Below are 23,196 nucleotides of genomic sequence, written 5' to 3'. Positions count from 1 at the left end.
TATATATATATGGCAAATTTAATTATTTAAACAATTATTATAATTTACAATAAAAACCAAATTGACAATATCTAAAATTCATTAAATAATCATTTATTATTATTTTTTACAATATTATTTAAAAAAATTATCTGTTATCAATTATTATTATTTACAATATAATTTTTAATAATCCTTATCACAAGTAATATTAATTTTAAATATCTAAATTCATTAAATTTATCCGATTATTATTTACAATATTATTTCTAAAAACTTATCTGTTATCAAGTAATATTATTTACAATATAATTTTAAAATATCCTTATCATAAGTAGTAGTAAAATTCAGTAATTTACCGAATAAAATTATTTTACATACATACAATAATCACAAACAAATAGTATATAAAGTGAAGTACAAGCTATATCTAATGAATAGGTATTATTTCCAAAATGCAGGTACAAATATGAAAACATAGTATGGATTCTTCCACAACCATAAGTGCCTTCAGTACCCTATGTCCAGGCACACTAACCGACGCCCTTTTGATCGTGATATTTGGATTCATCATCGCATTTATCTTGTCATTCTTCATCGGTGCTAATGACGTTGCTAACTCTTTTGGAACATCATACGGTGCAAAAGCTTTAACTCTATATCAGATTTGCATTCTTGGTTCCATTTTTGAAACCCTTGGCGCCATCTTACTCGGAGCTAGAGTGTCGGAGACAATACGCAGCGGGATTGTTGATGTCAATTTATATGATGGCGAAGAAATTATCCTGATGCTTGGACAATTATCTGCACTTATCAGTAAGTGAAAGCTTATGATTATTTTATGGTCTTAATACAAGGTACTTTATTCATTCATTGCAGTGGTTGCATCTTTAAAGACACAGGTAAGACTTTTTTATTCCTTGTTTCGCGAACTTTTTTTATTAAAGATCGTCGTGCAGAAAATAAATAAAAATAAAAATTTGTTTTCTTGTTTAGCAAATAGTTTTGCCAAAAACATCCTGACAAAGGATAAAATAAAATTTTATTGTTTTTTATTGTTGAATATAAACAGTGTAGTAATAGGATTGGTAAATGCTTTTAAATTTTATTTTTATTTTAAATTATCAATATTTGATGGCAGTGGGTTCGCAAAACAAGGTATAGAAAAAGTCTCTCCTAAAGGTAAAGCTGTAGTACTATGTGCCAGAGGCAATTTTGCACCAATTCAAATAGTTTAACAAATGATACTATTTTAAGACTTTAAAATTTGTAATAAGCACCACTCTTGAACAATTGTGTGTCTCACCACACTGAAGCCTTACAGTCCCTTAAAAAACACAGAAAAATAAAAACATATGTGAATTAATATTGAATGTATTTTAAGTACCACATGCAGGGATGTATAAATGCACCAAGGATCATAAGTCTCCTGCAAGTCACATGAGTCTCCGGGAAATCAGGAGTGCGGGAGGCAGCACAAATTTCCGGGAAAGTGACCCATGTTCTGCAGATTCTTTATTTATCAATTGTCTCACAGATATTGTGACGATAGATAGATCACTATGTGCAGAAAAATAAAATTGGATGTGTTAAAGTCAGGCTCCGGAGGAAACTTTTGTTTTTGATATGTTGTAGTACTTATTTTTTTAAGACACAAAAGTCATATTTGACGAAAAACATGGTTAATGAGATACAGATTTTAGAATATTTAAAAACTGGGGGAAAATAGGGCATACCACTATTTTCTCAAACTTTTTGCCCCAGTTTTTAAATATTCAAAAATCTCAATCTCATTGACTGCTTCCGAGTTTTTTGTCAATTGTGCATTTTGTGTTCTACAGCATATCAAAATAAAATTTTTCCTCCGGAGCCTGGCTTCTTAAGAAAGCTCTTTAACCAAATCTCCCGGAAGTGATATTTTCCAACTTAGGACCTCTGGTACACATGATTTGTACTGTATGTATAAATCCAGAATACTCAACTTCATTATTTCTACTGGATTGCTTGTTAAGTTCTCCTGATTCCTTTGGTGAATTCTTTTGCACCAGGTAGCGCCATTTGGCTATTGATTGCGACGGCATTACGATTACCGGTTTCTGGTACTCACAGCATCGTTGGTGCCATAATTGGTTACCATGTAGTGGTATTTGGTGGTGAGGGCATCAAATGGTGGGAACTTGGTAAAATTAGTAAGTATTTGAAGGTGTTGGTAGCATGGTGTGCTAAACACCATTTTAGTTAATGTAAATAATTATTTAACAATTTATTAATTTATTAATAATTACATTATTTTGTTATAATTAATATTGTAGCACACACATCAAATTATTAATTAATATTATATAGATAATATAAATAAATAGTAATTAATATTATTGTTTTATTTTATTAATGTTATTTTTTTCTTCTTTTTATACAGTAGTTTATATTTAACTGTACTGAAATCTTTTTTAAAAAATCTGATTTAAATTTGCTTCTTTTACTTTCATATAAATTTTAATTTTCAGTTTATTTTGTTTTGTATATTTGTGAAGGTTTTGCATATTGATAGGTATTCAGACATATGAAATACCTGTACATTACTTTCATGTACAGTATCTATTTTAAGTGATTCAGTAGGTCTGAATTTTATAGCACTGTCTCCCTTGTTAGAGTATTTGTGAATGTTTTATTATCTGAACCTATTTTATACAATGGACTGTTCCAAGGTTTTGCATATTGATAGGTATTCAGACATATGAAATACCTGTACATTACTTTCATGTACAGTATCTATTTTAAGTGATTCAGTAGGTCTGAATTTGATAGCACTGTCTCCCTTGTTAGATAGAGTATTTGTGAATGTTTTATTATCCGAACCTATTTTATACAATGGACTGTCCCAAGGCCATAGCATATTTTCAACAAAGTATTCATTATTGCCTTCATAATATGATTGATATACCACAGCTTTCATGTTAATATGATTTGATCCATATCCTGAATCAAATATTGATTTTCTTTTCCAGTTATTTCCTGGTTTTCCTCTCCTGTACTTTCTGGAATAGCATCCATATTTTTCTTCTTCATTCTTCAGAAGTTTGTTCTTTGCAAGGTAAATTCCAGTCAATATTTTCAATAGATATGATACTTGATAGATCTGATAGACTGGTCTTTTTGTTTTTTTTTTCATATTAAAGACAAAACATTTAAAATATTTATTGAATCTGATGTACAGAACAATTATACAAGAACTGTAACAATTTAAACCTTCCAAAAATATTTTTAAAAAGTAAAATAATACTAAAAGCTAATAATAAATGCATAGTTTAAACTACATATGACAGGTAACCTTATTTTTTAGCCATTTGTGTGTAGGCTAGGCTAGATTATTAGTCATCCTGATCCAACAATAGGCATAAACAATGGCTTTCAAATACATTAAAATTTTACTGGAGTATTTTAAATATTTTTTATATTATTTACTTTAAATTATTCTGTACATTTCAAATTTTCTTAAAATTTGCAATAAAGTTATTTCAATCCTTGAATCTTGAGGACACTAAATCTTTCTGCATGTCATCCTTTTACAAATGAATAAAAAATAATAAATTCACATGGGTCTCAAGTTGGAAGAAATTCCTTCAGGAAGATCTGATTAAATGAGCTTTCTTTAATAGCATATTTAATTTTATTTTGCTGCCCATGGGGATACCCATCGGCACTGCCCTTTTTTTTTTTTTTTTTTTTTTTTTATTTCCCTCGCATCCAACAGCAATTACACTCGCCACTTACAGGATGAGAATGATACTTTATAAACCAAGTCTTTTTATGAGGCTTACGGAGTGGAGTTGTTTTTAGTCGTGAAAAAAAAACCTGCTGTGACAGGAATTGAACCCAGGACCTTGGGATCAGAAGGCAAGCATCTCAACCACTAGCTTGGTTCACATTGAAGTTAAGTCAAATCTTGAAATATGATACGATTTATCCCTAGTTGTGTTCTATGCCAAGTTAGAGCCAGATAAACAGCCAGCCACCGTCGACGTCACATGGTGGAAAGGCTCTTGTTTAATAACGTCTAGTGTATTTTACGAACCTCCAGTACCAAGGGGTATTCGTAAAAAAAAATTGACAAAATCGTAAACTACTGTAGATCAGGTGTCAGTTTCCACTACCTAGCCTAGCTATCCTCTGCCATTGATAGTGACCAGGTAGTACGAACCAACCGACAGTGAGCAGCGTGGTCTACTGCAATAGTACCCTTAGCTAGCTAAATTTCCTTCGATAAAAACCAAATTTATTTTCGCTAGCATTCTCCCATTTAACAAAATATTGTTTTATTTCTCATTAAAACGTCTATATACTTTATGGACCTTTCTGAATTAATAGTGTCTATTATAGCAGAAATGAAAAAGATTGAATGTCAATAAATAAATACAACAGATCTGATTTTATTATTAAGAAAAATATACATTATCACTTTAAAAAAAGTACACAATCAGATATTTTAACGTTATTACTTGGTCGATGATGCAAAGGTCATTGGTAATATCGACTATTCGTATTAAAACAGACGTTTGCTGGGTTTTTACCCATAATATTACAAATAATTTCTGAAAACCAACTAATGAGACTACTTTGCTGCTGTTCACGAAAATTTTCGCCAAAATCTAGCTTCGCGGTGTCAAATGTTGCTGACTTCCACACACTTTTTTATTTCGTCATCGTAAACATATGCGCTCATTTTAACGACTGGCGTTGGTGGTAGTATGTGAAACTGAATTAATAGCGACTATTATCTATAGCAGAAATGGAAAAAATTGAATTGTCAATAAATAAATACAACAGATCTGATTTTATCATTAAGAATAATATACATTATCACTTTGAAAAACGTGCGCAATCGGACATTTTAACGTTATTACTTGGTCGATGATGCAAAGGTCATTGGTAATATCGACTATTCGTAAAACAGACGTTTGCTGGGTTTTTATCCATAATATTACAAATAATTTCTGAAAACCAGACTATGAAACTACTTTGCTGCTGTTGTTAGCATTGTTGGAGCATATTGGAGTACGTTGTTGCCAGCCAGAGGATGATAATGGTGGGTACAATACAACAACGCTGGCCTAGATGCCTACATTACGTAATCGTGTCCTTGTAATCCAAGCTGACTTTACCATTAAGCAAGTTAATTTACTGTTATTCTAGTAAAGTTTTAACTTTTGTTGACTTAAAAGTCACTTAAATTTAAGTGACTTAAAGCCTTTATCTAGCTATAATTGACTGGTTCACGTCAAACTTTTAACTAGTTAAGTGGATTTATATCTAGATAAAAGTTCGACGTGAACCAGGCTACTGAGCTATTCAACTCCACTCAATATAACCCACTGTAGTCTTCAAGCTCAATTCTTAACCATAAAAATAACTTTCTTTGCCATAGCTTATACCATGTAATGACTTCCATGAGACAAGTAGTAAAAACATACAAATACTTACAAATTTGCGGGAGATGAGTCATTTTCTGGGAGATTCTTGCGGGAGTGCGGGAGGCATTCAACAACATGAGCTTCTTTTTTTTTTTTACAAAATTAACATTTGACGTGTCTATGCCCATAGAAAATGAGGGTAGTGTTGTAGCTGTAGAAAACTAAGGGTAGGTGATAAACATTTTAAGGTGGATGGGTGATAACATTGGTAAACTCTAAATAATAATAGTGGATTTTAAGGATGGAAAGTTGGTTAATAAGAGTGGCGGGGGGCCATGAAATTAGCTTTAGATTGGGTGGCTCTGCCCACCATAACTACATCCCTGTGAAGGTTGTTTAAATTGTTCAGTGCAAATGAAAACATACCGGCAGCTGCCTTCTTGAATTATACTAATGATTCTGATTTCTTAATAGTGTAACAAATATGTATTATTATACAAATATTTTTTTTCCTTCCAGCACATTAATCAAAATAGAGTATTGCATACAAAGTACTGTTTGTTGCATAAATCAAAATTTGTGGTACTGTATATTATAATAAAACTTGCTAATTCATTACATGGTATAAGCTATGGCAAGACTATAGTGGGTTATATTGGTGAATTAGCATTTTAATAAGTTGTCGTGTCGGAGTCCATGTTTGTCTGATGCCCCTGACCCCTCACTGGCACTGCCACTGATTATATGTTGTTTTTTTTTTTTTTTCCAAGGATGACCCTTTGGAGCCAGGTTTAAAGTCTTTACCTATTTGGTATTCACTTGTCATCGTCGTCAACTTTTTCTCCATATTTTACAATACCTCCGGTTGTAAGTATGTTGTTAATCCACTCACTCATTGTGCCGTACGACGAATCCAAAGGCCGCGCCCTGTGAGCGTTAGACCACACAACGCTGTCTGCTGATTGTGGCAGTGTGAACGGATCGTCATTAAAAATAATCTGTTTTTCTTTATAGGGCGCAGTGAGTGTGCAGCTTTATTCATTAATGCTATTCCTTTATACCTATGCACATTAAAACTTATCATGTGACATGCAGTACAATGAAAATGAAAATAAAAAGTACTATATTTAAACTGTAAGAAGACTTCTACTGTTATGTTGGGTTTTTCACAGTTTTAGGATAGCCACTCTCCTATCCAGTCTAATCTCTGAGTTTTTCTGAGAAAATCATCCGAGTTTCAAGTAAAAAAATATGCTTAAAATATAATGTATTAAGTTAAACAATGAATTTTTTTTTGCAGTACTAGGAGGGATGCCTTTGTACGGGGTTTTTCTAATCAGCTTTGGAGGTGGTTTACTGGCTGGTGCTATTGTAGCCTGTTTTTTGGTTCCTTACATGAGGAAGAAAATTCATGGTAAATTATATATTTAAATGAAATAAATATTCGGAGGCTTTGATGGAACAAAACAGGTCTTTAATTATCAAGCTTTCGTGCGTACGCTCTTCTTCAGGATCTATGGTACATAAAAACATCTGTAAAACAGTACAAAATCGTTCCTCTTGTTCTCTTTATAAACTATACTAGAAATTGCAAATTGCAAGTGAAGTGCTGCGAAGTACAACTGTATAAAATGTTCTTCGAACAAAATTATTTATGCGAGTCAAGTGAAAATAATGAATAATAAAAATATAACAAATAATATGAGCACGACCCATTGTCTATATATTATTAGAACAGCGTTGGTACAATAGTGTTTTGCTGCAGTGACATCTCTCTGCTGGCGATGGCTCGCTGCTGCTGGCGATGACTAGCTGCTGGCGAATAGATCTGGGCATGTGTATAAAATGGTATTTATTTCCGCAAACACTATGCCAGTCTACAACAAGCGTCGCCTAAATGTAATAATTAGCACGTTGAAATAGGCTAGTAAATAAGTTTAACTGGGTTCGTAAAAAATATTGTGGCTGAGACATGAGCCGATTAAACGTAGAAATAGGAAACCTAGAAATATAGTAAAAACGCTGAATAGTACTCCAGCGTCGCGACATGCCGACGTTGGTACGAGTAGGTTAGTCTACGATTTTACGCGGCAGAACGAAAGAAGGAAACTCCGCTTTTCAGTTGTCTCAGGCGATTGATTTTTGACAAACAATGACCTTTCAGAGGTAAAAATGCTGTCAAGAATATGAATTGGCTGCTTCGCAGCAATTATCCAATTTTTAAGCCAAAATATTTGTTTATTTTTACTATATACCCCTATATAAAATGGCTGCAGCTGAACCAAGTGGGTGGACTGACGAAGCAACCTAAACGTTAATTAGCATATGGGGAACAACATCCATACAAGATGGTTTTGATGGAACCCGATGGAACAACGCCGTTTATAAAGAAATCGCACAGAAGATGCGGGAAATGGGTTATAACTTTACGCACGCACAGATAGAATACCAAATGCAAGAACCTGCACAAAAATACACCCAGAAAAAGGACTCCAACCAAAAGAATGGCCGTATTTTGAAATGAACGAAATTTTTGGCGATAGACTCTTTTCTTGTCCACCACACACTGTTGACACGTCGTCGTCAGCTCTGATCACCAGTGGAACTAGTAGTAGTCCGTAGTCTATTTTTTTTCCTTTGTTTTTACGGTCCGTATCCAAATAACTTGGGGTTCGTAAACGAGCGATCTAATGGCCTACCCTCTGGGCATTTTCATTTTTGACTTATCCGGTTTCGTTGAAAGTTCGTAAACACAACCTTGTACACCTAAGGCTATGTTCACACACGCCTTTGTGTGTGAACTAGGCAGTGGCGTTACTTACTCCACTCACAACGTTACCTCCGTGGCATTATTAATGCTACCTGCAGACCTCAGATTAGCTAACGCCAGTGATGCTTGAATGATTTGACATCATTTCAAGAGATTGACCAATCATGATTACAATAGATTAGTTACTTTGATCTCCTTCCTGTGCTCTCTATAAATGAAATGGTAATGTTCTTTTTCTATTGCATTTTACTTAGTTATAATGTATATGATTTGTTGATTGTGTTTTGTAAGATATTTTAACCTATTTAGACTGTCTATTAAAACCTGCAACACCAACAACTGTTCCACAATGCTAGCTGAAAAATCAGAAGTAAAATTGTTCATTTAAAATACAATAATCATATAAGAATTCACTTTGAACAATTCACAGATTTAAAAGTTTTAATGATGCACTGTTCATGTTACTACAGTTAAGAACCCGTACATTATTTAAAACTGAAAACTATTCCCTCATAGTCCTATATTACTACTAGTTTAACGCCAGCGTTATTATAGCGAATGCCGTTTGTGTGAACACTTTGGAATTTTAATCCGTGGATTAGCTTATGCCGGCGTAAGCTACGCTAGTCTTACGCTGTATGTGTGAACATGCCCTAATGCACTTTGAAATTAATGGTCATATGTTTGTTTACACTTAACCGGCAAGCCCATAAGCACACACACGTCTATACAGCAAACAGTTATACAAGTTGTTCGATCATTGTGTCCTTAACCTTTGACCCTGACCCTTTAAAATTTAGTCACTCCAGATCTGTGGTAAAGGAACATTGTGGCCAAGTTTGAAAAATTTCTGATAAAAACTATGGGCTGTTGGCTGTTTATGCTGACAGACAAATAAATAACTAAATAAAAAACCAGGCAAAAACATAACTTGCCAACTTGTTGGCGGAGGTAATAATCAATTTTGGCACCAATGAAGTTCCATATTGCTTCTTTTATCCTGGTGGCGCTTTCCACAATTTTTTAACATTAGGAAAAATCAATAAATTAGAAACTTGTGGCAAGTCTATAGCACAGTGTGCAAATTCCTATTCTAGGGCACAAAATGTGTTTCTTCTCTCATAAAGATGTCAAGTTACAGCATTTGACAGGCATGAGGTAAAATGTAATTTTTTATTGATGCTGAAAAATGTCTGCCTCATGGAATTTGAATTAATAAAACTGAAAATTTTCTTGATTGCAGGCAGAAATAAAACAGTATTGCACACAGTATTCTATCACTCTTGGTTCGGCTTGATACCCCTCCCCTTCTCACTTAGGTTACGTGTCTGAACGGAGTCTATTAAATATTAATTTCCAAAAAACAAATTATTTGTTAATAAACTTTCTTTTTCTTTTTAGAGATGCTCCCAATATTGATAACAGCTCAGCAAACTGAATCGATCGATGTTACTGATGCATATAGGAAATATGATTGTGATAGTCAAGGTGAAGTATAGCTACATGATTAAAGTATTATAATACCTAGGCTCTTATCTGAAGTTTAGAGACAATAATTGTTTTATATCATATATTTTACAATTTTTAATTATTAATAATAATTATTTTATATATATATATATAGTCTGTCTCTTATACACATCTAGATGTGTATAAGAGACAGTATATATATAATGTAAAATCTTTTTTGCGACCCTATATTTTTGCGATTTTACAATTTTTAATATTTCGCAACATTCTATTTTCGCGATTTTACAATTTCCAGTCATTTTTAACATGATTCAGAAACCTACCATTATGGTTTTTTTTAAGCCTATATTATAGCTAAAGCTCTCGATTTTGGTGGATTTTTTTAGCAATCGCCTACCTCCCGATTTTCAGACTAGTTAGGCACTTCAGCTAGGCCTAGGCCTACTCTAGTTTGCCTGTGTGAAGGCTTGACCAAGTTTTTTCAAAGTACTGACATGTTCTTGTTAGAAATCTTTCAGAAAATGTAGGCCTAACATTGAAAGGCATTAGGCCTAACATTCCCAGTTCCTAAAAGACACACTATTAGCTGCTATAACGATCTTAGACCGGTTTAATTGACGTCTGTACCGATGAAAGTTTTTGAAAAAATTGTACTTAATAGTTTAAAGCTGACAGTTTCAGATGATCTTTGTTGTCACTTGTGGGTTTTCTAAATGTTAATATTGGACTAAATAGCACACGGGACACAGATTATCGGTACTCGTGCTTTATTGGATCACACGCCATGATGGAGAACCCCGGACGAGCGTTGCCAGGACATTAAATATATTTCACTACATCTTTCCTCTTTTTTAAGCTTTTTTGCTTTCACTTAAAGATTATATCATTAGTTATGTTTTCAGATGTATTGTATTCTATGCGAGTATATTAAATATATACTAACGTTATTATTATGAGTCTTGTTAAATTATTCAGCAGTATGGTGTACCTTCATTAACTTTGAACTTTAAGTAACTCAACATATATAATTTTAAATTTGTATGAATTATAGATAATTAAGTATTAAATCACATAACATGTCATTCTTCTCTCTAATTATTAGTGATTATATTCCATATGAAACTTTAACACTTTCATAAACATTTTCCTGCAAGAGTTCAGCATGGTCTACTGTTGTTATAAAGATAATTAGTCATATTGTCCATTGATTTATAGTGTTATATTATGGCATATAGTCTTTCAGATATTTTGGAGGTTTCACTGTTCTTCCCGTTCTGGTTTTCACGGGCGAGGTTTCTGTAGTAGGGCGGTCCACTTGTTGCTGATGTTGTGGTTCATGCACTTGTTGGTTTGGTGTTTGTGCTTTTGGCCATGGATGGATTACTGGGTCATCCAAGTCAGCAAAGTCATCATCACTGAAGCTGCTGTTGTCATGAGATACTTTCTTTAGATGTTTCCTATTTCTCCTCAGCTGTTTCCCATTTTTCAGTTTCACACAATATGATCTGTTGGGCAAGCACCTGATAATGTTGCTTTCCAAGTTCCATTGTTTGTTGTGAAATTGGAATATCCTGACTTTATCTCCAACTTGATGTGGCTTCAAGTCTCTAGCTGATTTGCTATACTGTAACTCTTGTCTTTCTTTCTTTCTCTTTATGTTTTCAAACACTCCTTTTTCCACCTTTAGTTTCAGGAGCTTTGAAGTGGTTGGTAACCGGTTCCTTGTATGTCTGCTCATCAACTTCTGTACAGGGCTACTCCCATCTTGATCCGGTGTGTTGCGGAGATCCAATATCGCCAAATAAGGATCCTTTCGATCTGCTTTTGCCTTTTTTAGTAGCCTTTTAGCTGTTCTAACTGTATTTTCAGCCTTGCCATTGCTCTGGGCATATCCTAGCGATGAGGTTTTATGTTCCATTCCATTTCTTTGAGAACTGGCTGAAAAGCTCACTGGTGAATTGTGTTCCATTGTCTGATATAACACATTCAGGAATTCCATGTCTTGCAAACTGACTCTTCACTTTTCCTATGACCGTCTCTGACTGCAAATCCTTCAAGTAGTCAATTTCCCAGTAATTTGAAAAATTGTCTACAGTTATCAAATAATTTCGGTCATCTAGAAAAAATATATCCATTGCAACGTTAGACCATGGTCTCCTGGGAACTTTATGTGATTGGAGCATCTCCTTTTGCTGTTGGTCCAAATGTTGTGTACATATTTCACATCTTCCCATATAGTCTTTGAGTTGTGTTGTCATACCTGGCCAGCAGACACTCTCGTGCTCTTCTGATACTTGCTTGTATCACTTGGTGAGCAGCATGGATCTGCTCCATCATATTCTTCCGTGCTGCAGGTGGAATAAGCAGACGCTTTCCTCTGTAGATCAGGCTGTCATGTGTAACTAAACTCATCCCGCAAGTCAAAGTAGTTGTGAAGCTGCTTTGGGACCTCTTGTTTAACTTGAGGCCATCCCTTAATGATTATTCTCTGCAAGTCTTGCATATCTGGATCATCTTGTATTAGTGTGGCAATACCCTTCAGTGTGCCATTTTCCAAATTTACTGATTCCATCATGTTCACAGCTCCCATGTCTGATCATTAACAGTATCATCGGTTTCTGTTAAATAAGCTCTGCTCAGCGTGTCTGCTAAATACATACTCTTCCCAGGAGTATAACATACGCTATAGTCATACATTGCCATGCGCAGTGACATTCGTTGTAGCCTCTTTGGAGCTTTATGTAAATACTTCTTTTGGATCATTTCTAAAGGCTGTGATCAGTCTGGATGTTCACATGTCTACCATATGTGTAGGTGTGAAATTTCTCTAAGCCAAACAATGCAGCTAAAAGCTCCTTCTCAATCTGAGCATATCGGGTTTCAGTGTCCGTCAATGCTCTACTAGCATAAGCCAGTGGGTGTCCGTCCTGCAATATCGCTGCCCCTAAGCCGGATTCCGAAGCATCTGCTTGAAAAACTAGCTCTTCGGATGGATCAAAATACTGCAACACTGGGTGCGTAGTTACAGTCTTTTTTATTTGTTCCAGTGCCACAGTATGTGTCTCCAACCAACACCAAATTGTATCTTGCAATGTCAATTGACGTAGTGGAAAACACATGTCACTGAGACCAGGAAGAAACTTGCTTAAGTAGTTGACAAATCCCAACAACCTCTGTACTTCTGCCACATTGGCTGGCACAGCCATGTCCATACCTGCTTTGATTTTGTCACTGTCTGGCTTTAGTCCTATATCTGAGATGGTGTGGCCCATGAATTTGACTTCTTTCAGACCCAACTTTAATTTCTTTTCATTAAGTTTAAGACCTTTATAACTGCATCTTCGCAATAGTCTTCTTAAATTATCATTGTGATCCCTGATTGCTTCCTGCATGGTATCACCTTTACCAAAAACCAATATATCATCGGCTGCCGATCTGACATCTGGTAACTCTTCTAGAAGTTGGTTTTGTCGACGTTGGTACTCTTCCGTTGCGCTACTAATTCCAAACGGCATCCGTTTCCACCGGTATTGACTGAATGGCGTATTAAATGTCATTAAGAAAGAGCTTTCATCATCTAACCGTACGTGCCAAAATCAATTTTTCGCATCCAACACACTGAAAATTTGTGCTTTGTGTAAGTCTGGTAAAATATCATCAATAGTTGGCATTGAATAATGACTCCGTTGTATGGCTTTGTTAAGATCCTTGGGATCAAGACATATTCTAAGTTTATTCCCTTTACCCACAAGCACTAAACTTGACACCCATGGAGTAGGATCTGTCACTTTAGTCACAATGTCTTCTTCTTGTAACTCATCCAATGTGACTTTTAGTCTGTTTTTCAAAGCCACCGGCACCTTTCTCGGAGGGTGAACTACAGGTTTCACATTTTCATCTAAGTGAATTTTAGATTCACCCTCGAAGCATCCCGTACCATTAAATGTACCTGGGAATTCGTTTTTTAAGTCTTCAAGAGTTATCGGCTGAGCTTGTGCTTCTGGTTGTTGCAGTGTCATCACATTTTCAGCTCGTATCTTTAGCAGTTGCATTCTTAGTGCTGTCTCTGATCCTTATTTGTACACATTTCGGATCTTTTACCACTATGAACTCAATTTTATATTTCTTATTGTTCTTTTGGTTGGTCACTTTGAGCTTGGCCATGCCTAGTGGTCTCATGATGTGCCATCATGCATTCTTAACACCTTTTTAGTGTCTTCAAGGCAGTGCTTAATTTTGCTTATGATATGACTGGGTATTATGTTGCATGAGGCTCCCGTATCGATCTGAAATCGTGCTTCTCTTTAATAGTCTTCACTTCCTCCTAGAATCATTGTGGCTAGCAAGTGCTTATCATTACCTACTTATTAATTGGTATTTCAATAACCACGTTTAATTCCTCGTACTCGTCTGATGATCTTTGATCTTCATCTAATACATGATGCACTTGTCTCACCTTACACGCTACACTAGAGTGATTGTACCTTCCGCACTTTGTACATTCCTATAAGCAGAACATACATATCTACTTTTTGCATGTTTCTTTCCACAATATCTGCACTGTATGATTACCAGCTTATCTTGCTGAGGCTGTTTATACTGAGGCTGCTTCTACGGAGACTTCTTGCAATATTTTTGTTTTGCTTTCTTTGTATAGTGAACTTGTTCTTCACTTGTACCTGAGATTATCTTTAGTTGCTGACTTGTAGCTTCATTCACTCTCAAGGCTTCAATGGTTGTCTTGACACTCATCCTCCCTTCTGAATAACCGTGCTCTTGATGCAGTATCTTTACATCCTAAAACCAACCTGTCTCGGATCATCTCATCTTCCAACGTTTCAAACTTGCAAGTGGCTGCCAAGTGATGCAGACGATCAACAAACTGCTCTATCGATTCCTCAGACTGCTGTGTTGCAGAATGGAATTGAAACCTTTCATATAATACATTGTGTTTAATCACAGATGCTTCTTCTAGTGCAGCTAATATTTGTTTTGGGTCGGCCATCTGCTCTTCTGAAAGTTTTAGCCCTTTCAGTACTTTTTTGCAATCTTGACCCATCAATGATTTCAGTGTTGCAACTTGGATGTTTGCATCCCTTTTATTAGCTCCAATGCATGTAATGCAATAAGAACTATTGTAATCACTCTTAGTCACATTTCTTTTGTTTTTTATTGTGTGTAGTATGTGTGTGTGTGTGTGTGTGTAGAAATTTATGCAAATGCGCATGCGTCAAAGAAAAATTTTCCGACATTTTGTTTTACATCGCGATGCGAAGAGCGATGTGAAGTTTCTGCAGAGTTCAGTCAGGGCTCAAGCTAACCGATCGGCAAGTCGGCATGTATGAATCTATTTTGGTTTTACGGCAAAAAAAAATCAACTGCTGTGGCATAGGTATTTTGAAGAAGGCCTAAAATAAAACAAAAAGGTTTTAATACTTGCTGAAATACATCGTTTTTTCATTTAGATCTCCATTTTTCACTAACTCCATGCGACGTTTTTTTCTGTTGTATGAGTAGTCCATAGAGTTATTAAACAACTAGAGTGTTGACAAGATGGTGCAGCAATGCAGAGTTATGTATGTGTACCATCCAAGATGGCTGTCGTAGTAAAGTGCCACCTTCAGGCTTAGTATACATATTATTACATATTAATAAACCCTCTGACTGACTATTATTTCATTAATGATAATGAGTAATGGTAATAACAAATTATTAAACTATTGTAGCCAAAACGAGGCCAAGTGGAGCATCTTATTCAAAAATAGTTTCAAACATACGGGTAGCTAGCTGTACTGAACCCTCTGAGTAAATATATATATATATATATATATATATACAGTATATACGTATATATATATATACACGTATACATATATATACATGTATACACATATATATATATATATATACATGTATACATATATATATATATACACATATATATACAGGTATATATATACGTATAATATACATGCGTATATATATATATATATATATATATATACACACGCGTATGTATATATACATATATATAAATATATATACACGTGTATATATACATGTATACGTATATATGTATATATATGTACGTATATATATATATATGCGCGAAGGAGCTGGAATCAAGTATAAGGCCATCTCTCTATACTGTACTGTATTTTTTTTTCTTTTCCAAAATACACACACTAGAACGTGCCAACCTACTTCCAGCTACTCAATCCACCAAAAATAGGCGACAACAGGAATTATTAGCGTGCTCTAGGTGGATTTCTTCAAAATAATATCGCTCCTATTGCTAGGCTTAGGCCTAGGCTCCGAGTCATGAATTCTGCTTCGCTAGGCGGTCCTCGATGCGTTCAACTGCTCACCGCCCCAACGAGCGTAGAGGTGGTGAAATGTACTCACAGTTTCTTCTTATAACTCTGAAATGTTACACCTCTCATGGTCCGCACTTCGATCATGGGTGCTACAACACTTCTGACACCATGTTGTTACTTGTGGGTTTTCTAAATGTTAATATTGGACTAAATAGCACACGGGACACAGATTATCGGTACTCGTGCTTTATTGGATCACACACCATGATGGAGAACCCCGGACGAGCGTTGCCAGGACATTACATATATTTCACTACAATCTTGATCCTCTCCAGTTTGCCCACTGTACTAATAGGAATACCAAAGATGCAATACTGTAAAAAAAGAGAATTTATTGTCACTTAGATGACTGGAAAAGTAATCCATGTGTGAGAATTATGTACTTTGACTTTAGTTCGGCATTTATACAATTCAGCCTCACATTTAAGTAAGTTAATTGATTTGAACGTCCCAAGTGTCTTAATTTCGTTTGTTTTTATTAAATTTCCTGGTTGACCGTCTTCAGTATGTTAAGCTACAGAATAACGTTATTTCCAATACAGTGTCTACCAGTACTGGTGCACCACAGTGTACTGTTTTGGCCCCTTTCTTGTTTGCGATTTACACGTCAGACTTTAGGTCTTAATCTTAGAGTTGTCCAATGATCAAATTTGCCGATGACTCAGCATTGATTGGTCTCATAAATGATAATGATTCCCTCTATGTTTCTGAAATTTTTAGATTCACTGAGTTTTGTGAAAATAATTTTCTTGAATCAATGGTCAATGGTCGTATATTTATATAGCGCCTTCCACAGAAAACCGTCAACATAAACAAACATAAACATAAATAAGACAAAAGAAATGCACATTGATTTGAGGAAGAATAACAGAACTGTTCCGAATAAAGTAAACATTAATGGTCAAGAAGTGGAGATTGTAGATTCCTATAAGTATCTAGGGGTGGTGTTTGAAAAAATTTTGTTGGAGGGACCATACTGATTATGTAGTTAAGAAATTAAATAGTAGACTCTATTGTCTTAGAAAACTAGGTTCTTTTGATGTTAAGCAGGACATATGTCTAATGTTCTACATATCGGTGATGTTTTCTGTTTGGGGGTATTGTATGTTGGGTGGGCTGGGAATATTAGTAAAGGGGATAAAATGAGAATAGAAAAGGTGCTGGGTAGGGTGGGGAAAGTCAATGATTCGCCTGTGCAGTCACTGGACTCATTCTACCACGAACTGCTTGCCATTGTTTTAAAAAATATCCTAGAGGATAACAACCATCCACTCCACGCGTATATGATCGGCCCCCACATAAGCAGAAGTGGTAAAATGAGGACAGTGGGTGCACACATGGACCGTTAACAAATACTTATTTTACCCAGCTGGGATAAGAAAGTATAATTTAAGGTATTCAAGAAGATAATTAATTATATAGCAAGTGAGCAATGTAATATCCAAAAATTATTGGAAAATAAAATTAATCTGTATATGTATCTGATATGATATAAAACAATTCTAATAGTTATAAATTATCAACTAATGGGAAATATACGTATTGTAGAAGAAATTCAATGCCGTGATTTTTATTCCACCTTAAGGTGGGCATAGGCTCAGCTAGGAAACATTAGGTAAGCACTAACATTTGGTAACCGGGACTGAAAGCAAATTTTTGAAATCTGGCACAAAATGTAATTAAAATATCGGTTAAATATGTCACTCACATAATATACCATATATTCCGATGTGGAAAGTCGAAAATTTGGATCCCAAAATTTGGGATGTGGTCAATTTTACACCGGTTATCAACCTATTCTTACTTATAATACCAAATCAAGAACAGCAGCAAACACTACGCAACCTGCAGCCTGCCAGCTGTCTCTCTCTGACTATTACTACTACAAGTACTAATAGCTATGCTAGCACTATCAATTAACCTGCCCTGGTTAGCTTGCCTTGGATAACACGACAAAATTGTACTAGTATTACTACCTGTACATTCCTACAGCATGTCAATCAATGGTTGTTTCAATAATTATATTTATGATACGTTTAAATGCAATATTGCCCTGCTGCTGTCCAACCGCATGCTTTAAAACAATAACAAAACAATGAAGTCGCATAAACGCACATGGTTGTATGTGACGTCTAGTTGGATCACCGAGCCGGTGGTTCATAAGTATGAACAGTGGCGTAACGCCAAAGCGCTCTCATGTGGCGGTCCGTAGGGCTGCTACCCCTGGGGCCCCGAAGGTGCCCTATCCATAGGGTGCTCGATGTATCACCTTTAGGATATATTTTCTGGGGGGGCGCTAAACTGTCCGACAGGAGGGACTTGAGCTCGTAGGCACAAGCTGGGGAAGGGGTTAAGAGGGGTTCCCCCTCCCAAAATGAGATTTTCTTTTTAGGAATAGCAACCTCTCAGACAACAAGTCTCCTCACATTTCTAAAACCTTCCTGAAAATCATTATTTTCATCATCATCATCATCATCACCATCATCATTGTTATTATTAATACTATAAAGCATTTTATCTACCGGTATTGTTTTATTTTAATTTTGAATTATGCTTCAGATAAGGAGATGAATGGCGAAAAGGAACAGAATCTGAAGGCCACGTCAAGCGAGCAGTTGGAAGACCATCCAGTCATAGTACAGCTGTGCTCACCTTTACTCATATTGTCAGCTATCTTCTCAGCATTTGCTCATGGTGGGAATGATGTAAGGTGAGATGCTGCTTATATTGAATGTTGATTATCAATTTAATACAGTAAATATACTATATAATATTATACAAATATTGACTGCTCATGAGGGGAACGTTGAAATCTATTGCCCCAAGGTGATGTGGAGACTGTAGCCTACTATTACTGTATTATTCATGGTATATTTTAGTCAACATATAACTAGGTAAAAGATAAATGACATTAAGAGAATTGTAGCCTTGGCTAAATTGCTTATTAATTACAATATATAACAATTTACATTTAGAAAATGACATTTAAAATTCACTAATAAACATAAAAAACATTGTAGTTTTCATTAAATTATTGCTCATGTTATGATTAATATTACTGTCAAGTATAATAGTTTCAATTGTAACTATGGTATTGTAATTATTATTTACAATGTAAATTTGATACTGCAATATACACTCAAAATAAATTATAATGAAAAAAGTATTGTACAAATTGTAGAAACATTAAATCGCCTGAATATCTTCCCGGATGCTGAAGGCCCGAGGGAAGATAGCTAGTAGGCTACAGTCTCCAAATCACGAGGGGCTATAGATTCCACTGTCAGGGGCGGATCTAGGATGAAATTTAGGGTGGGGGGGCCTCACGAGGTGCCAAGCACCGAGGGTGGGTGGGTTTGCCCCCAATATTAGGAATTTAAAAAAAAAAATTAACACTAAGACAGTCGTACACGGCATTCTAATCTAAAGAATTAGATTGTGTTGCTATTCTTATGGAGTCGTGAAAAATATATTCATAAACACGTTTTCTGCCGAATGACTCTAATGACTGTTGTAGGTGCGGTATATTATATATTATTATGTTGGATATTATGTTGGCATTAATTGATTATATACTCATAAATAAAATTCTCAAATACCGATGTACGGTAACTATACAAAAAGATTGTACTTTTATTCTATCATTTAGTGACCATATGTTCAATGACAAAGAATTGGGTAAAATTGTTATTTCATCACTATGATGCAGTATGATATTGGTATATAACTATATCATATGAACAAATAACATTGCTAAAATTATTAATGGACATAAAAAACCAAAATCAATTCTTTCAGTATTAATTTTCAACAACTAATTTATAGTAAATAAGTTGATTGATATGATGCATTATGATTGGTATCTGTTGTGATTAAACACTGCCTTTACTTATAGTTGAACTTGCTTAAGTCGAATCCAAAATGGCATTGAAAAATTGTTTACCTTAGATAAAATTTGACTTAAGATCGTTCATTAATGGACAACACAATTTGGCATGTAAAATAAGATCGACTAAATAAGATTCGAGTTAGGCAGAGTTGACTTAGGTAAGTTTTACTAGTATGGGCAAATATCAGTATAAAAAAAGTAATCCATCAAATAATTATTATGATCATGATTAATATGTATATTTAACTCGTACATCCATAAGATTAATGAAAATATTAAACAAAATATTTACTTCCATCGTTATTAACACTGCAACACTCCCAATGTTATTTGCCTATCCCTCACAGTCCAATAATTTTTCAATTAGTGGACACTTGGCTTGATTTTTTTTATGTTCATGTGCAAACAAAATTCCTAATTTTTTCGTCACCGTGAAGACATCGCGATGAAAATTGGATTGTAATTGAAAATTACTTTTGTAAAACAAGTTTAATTAGAACCCGAAGAAAGTTACCTCTAATTCAATTATTAAGTATGAACAATTTAAGGAATTCATTGAATCAATGGACCCTCATAAACAAAACAAACTGAACGTTTAACGTTTACTATGCGGAGCTATACTAATTGCTTATTATTATTATTATTATTATTATTATTATTATTATGAACAGCTACTGTATACTGTAGTATAAAATAATATACTGTAAGCAAAGCTGAGCAACATCGTGTTGTCAGTGACGTATTTATCTGTAAAAAACGTGTGGGTAGCTTAGACGACGAGGGTGCATATTTAAGAATAATTTGTGACCCAAGCTCACAAACAGGCTGTAAACTCGCACTGCACTGTATTGAGAAACAAGCCTCAATACCCAGAATAGGCGTAGAATGTGAATTTTGTGTGAATTGGGTTTTTGTGTAATAAATAAAGTATAACTAATAATCTTACTATTCCTGAAGTTTGAGTTTAAAATTCCAACTGTAAGAGGTAAAATTTAGCCATTTTCGGATGAGAGCTAATGAAAAATGAATAGAAACCTGCCGAGAATAAAAGCATTTTTCTCAAAACTTGATTTAAGAAAGTTGATAAGATGACAATTACTCAAATGGTCATAACTTTGCTTCCATACACCCGATTGAGTTCATTTAACTGTCATTTTAAAGTAAATAATATTTTCTATGCCATTATAACAAAAACTCATTTTGGCCTGAGGACAAATTTACAGTCCGTTTGTGAGCTTGGGTCACATTTGAGGATTTCATCTATTTGATCGTTTGGGTCAATTTCTCTGTGAATGGTCATTAGAGCTAAGCCTGACATTCGCTCAGTTCCCATAGTTGACCGAAGATAAGTTTTTAGTCTCCTCATTGCGCAAGCAATTTATGGAGATTGTTGAATTGCAATCTGTTGCAATTCATTAGGCTGGTCTTGCAGTCCATGGGAAGTGTTCCCTCCGTCGATGACCACATTGCCTTCCAGTCCATCATTTCTATCTCCAGCTCTAGTTCATCGATGTGACGAGAATATATCTGGGCAAAGTTTCTTACATTTGCTCTCCATTCTTTTTTTAGGCTAGGCGATCTATCTCAAAAAATAGCCAAAAGTCAAACAAATTGCAAACAAAGGTTTTTTTTTTTAATCAAACATATATGATGAGGGGATGAAATTCCACAAATCACACCTCGGTCACACATCGGGAACATATGCAAATTAGCTAAAATATGCAAATTAGGTTGAAAATATAGGGGTGTCATATCTTGGCAACCGTTAGTCGCAGAGAGTTGCTTTCTTTTTCAAATGATTTCAAATATGCATGTTTCTATTTGCTCTAATGGAACATTTGCCCAAAACATGAACAGAAATGCTACAATTGACCTCTGACCTTATATTCACTGGTTTGCATATCTCTGTGACTAATGTACTTAGAATCTTGATTTAGGTCTTAAATTATTCAAATACATGATTCTTTCCAATATATTAATCAAGGGGATGAAAATCTATAATCACACTATGGTCACATGTCACATGTACTGTAGATATGCAAATTAGCTCTAAAATATGCAAATTAAAAATGATAATATAGGGTTCCCATATCTTGGCAATGGTTAGTCACACAGAGTTGCTTTTTTCTTCAGATTGCACAGAATGTGCATGTTTCTATTTGCACTAATGGAACATTTGCCACAAAAATGACTGGAAATGGTAAAATTGACCTCTGACCTTATAATCACCACATTTGCATATCTCTGACTACTTTCCGTAGAATCTTTATTTAAGTCTTAAATTATGTAAATACATGTTTCTTTTCAATAAATTAACAAAAGGGATAGAAATCTATAATCACAACATGGTCACACATAATGTTCATATGCAAATTAGCTCTAAAATATGCAAATTAGGATTGAAAATATGGGGTTCCTATAATATCTTGATGATGGCTAATTACAGAGAGTTGCTTTTTTTTCAAATTGTACGGAATATATATGTTTCTATTGGCTCTAATAGAACATCTGTCACCAAAACGATCGGAAAGACAACAATTGACCTTTGACATATATTCACCGAATTTGCATATGTCTGTGACCACTTTCCATAGAATCTTGAATTAGGTCTTAAATTATTTAAATAAATGTTTCTTTTCTATATATTAATAGAAGAGATGGATATTTATAATCATATTATGGTCGCATGCACTATTCATATGCAAATTAACTCTAAAATATGTAAATAAAAAAATGTATCCTAACACATTTTTTTAAGACTGTACGTGTGAATTATAAATATTTTAGTTTACTTTAATGTAACATTTGCCGCAAAAAGACTGGACGTGTACAATTGAGCTTTATATAAGGGGCATTCCACAGTAATTGCGACATGCATTGAAAATTTTCAAATTGCGTTTTATATATGATGTTTGACATTTTCAGAAAATAGATAAATTGAATTATATGAAACCAAAAAAAATAAATAAAAATTATTGATATTTTGGAAAATATTTTACGTTAAATATGGAAAATGCAAATTTTATGTTGCGGACATTACATTTGAATATTGCTTGTATTTTTTGTAAAAAAAATTTTTCATAAAAATTTTGAGTTGGATATGTTTATTAGATGTACTCTTTGTAATTTGTAATGGGTATTTCATAAATTCCTTCAGATATTAATTTCATAATTCATGTCTTATATCATAAATGTAAGTCCGGGACATTTTTAGTACATTTTTTAAAGTTTTTATATAGTTATAGTGCAAAAAAATTATTCAAATTTCAATTCCTCTTTTAATTTAATATATACTAAATG

General features: G+C 34.4%; 1 protein-coding gene across 4 annotated transcripts in view; it reads left to right on the top strand.

The window, feature by feature from the left end:
* Positions 1-20,456, top strand: part of LOC117120547 (sodium-dependent phosphate transporter 1-A-like) — a 37,802-nt gene extending 17,346 nt beyond the window's left edge. For all 4 annotated transcript variants that reach the window (XM_033265572.1, XM_033265573.1, XM_033265575.1 and 1 more), the window contains exons 2-8: positions 441-795; positions 2,028-2,168; positions 2,988-3,073; positions 6,161-6,257; positions 6,691-6,804; positions 9,562-9,648; positions 18,567-20,456. In XM_033265572.1, coding sequence (XP_033121463.1) covers positions 462-795; positions 2,028-2,168; positions 2,988-3,073; positions 6,161-6,257; positions 6,691-6,804; positions 9,562-9,648; positions 18,567-18,721 — 1,014 coding nt within the window. In that variant the 5' untranslated portion in view covers positions 441-461 and the 3' untranslated portion in view covers positions 18,722-20,456. The remainder of the gene's footprint in view (positions 1-440; positions 796-2,027; positions 2,169-2,987; positions 3,074-6,160; positions 6,258-6,690; positions 6,805-9,561; positions 9,649-18,566) is intronic.
* The last annotated feature ends 2,740 nt before the right edge of the window (positions 20,457-23,196 follow it).

The sequence above is a fragment of the Anneissia japonica genome, unplaced genomic scaffold (genome assembly GCF_011630105.1).
Source record: "Anneissia japonica isolate Jap-2015-1 unplaced genomic scaffold, ASM1163010v1 scaffold288147_len54158_cov193, whole genome shotgun sequence".
Lineage (NCBI taxonomy): Eukaryota > Metazoa > Echinodermata > Crinoidea > Comatulida > Comatulidae > Anneissia > Anneissia japonica.
Note: the sequence above shows the minus strand (reverse complement) of the source record. Positions and strands in the feature narration are given on the sequence as shown.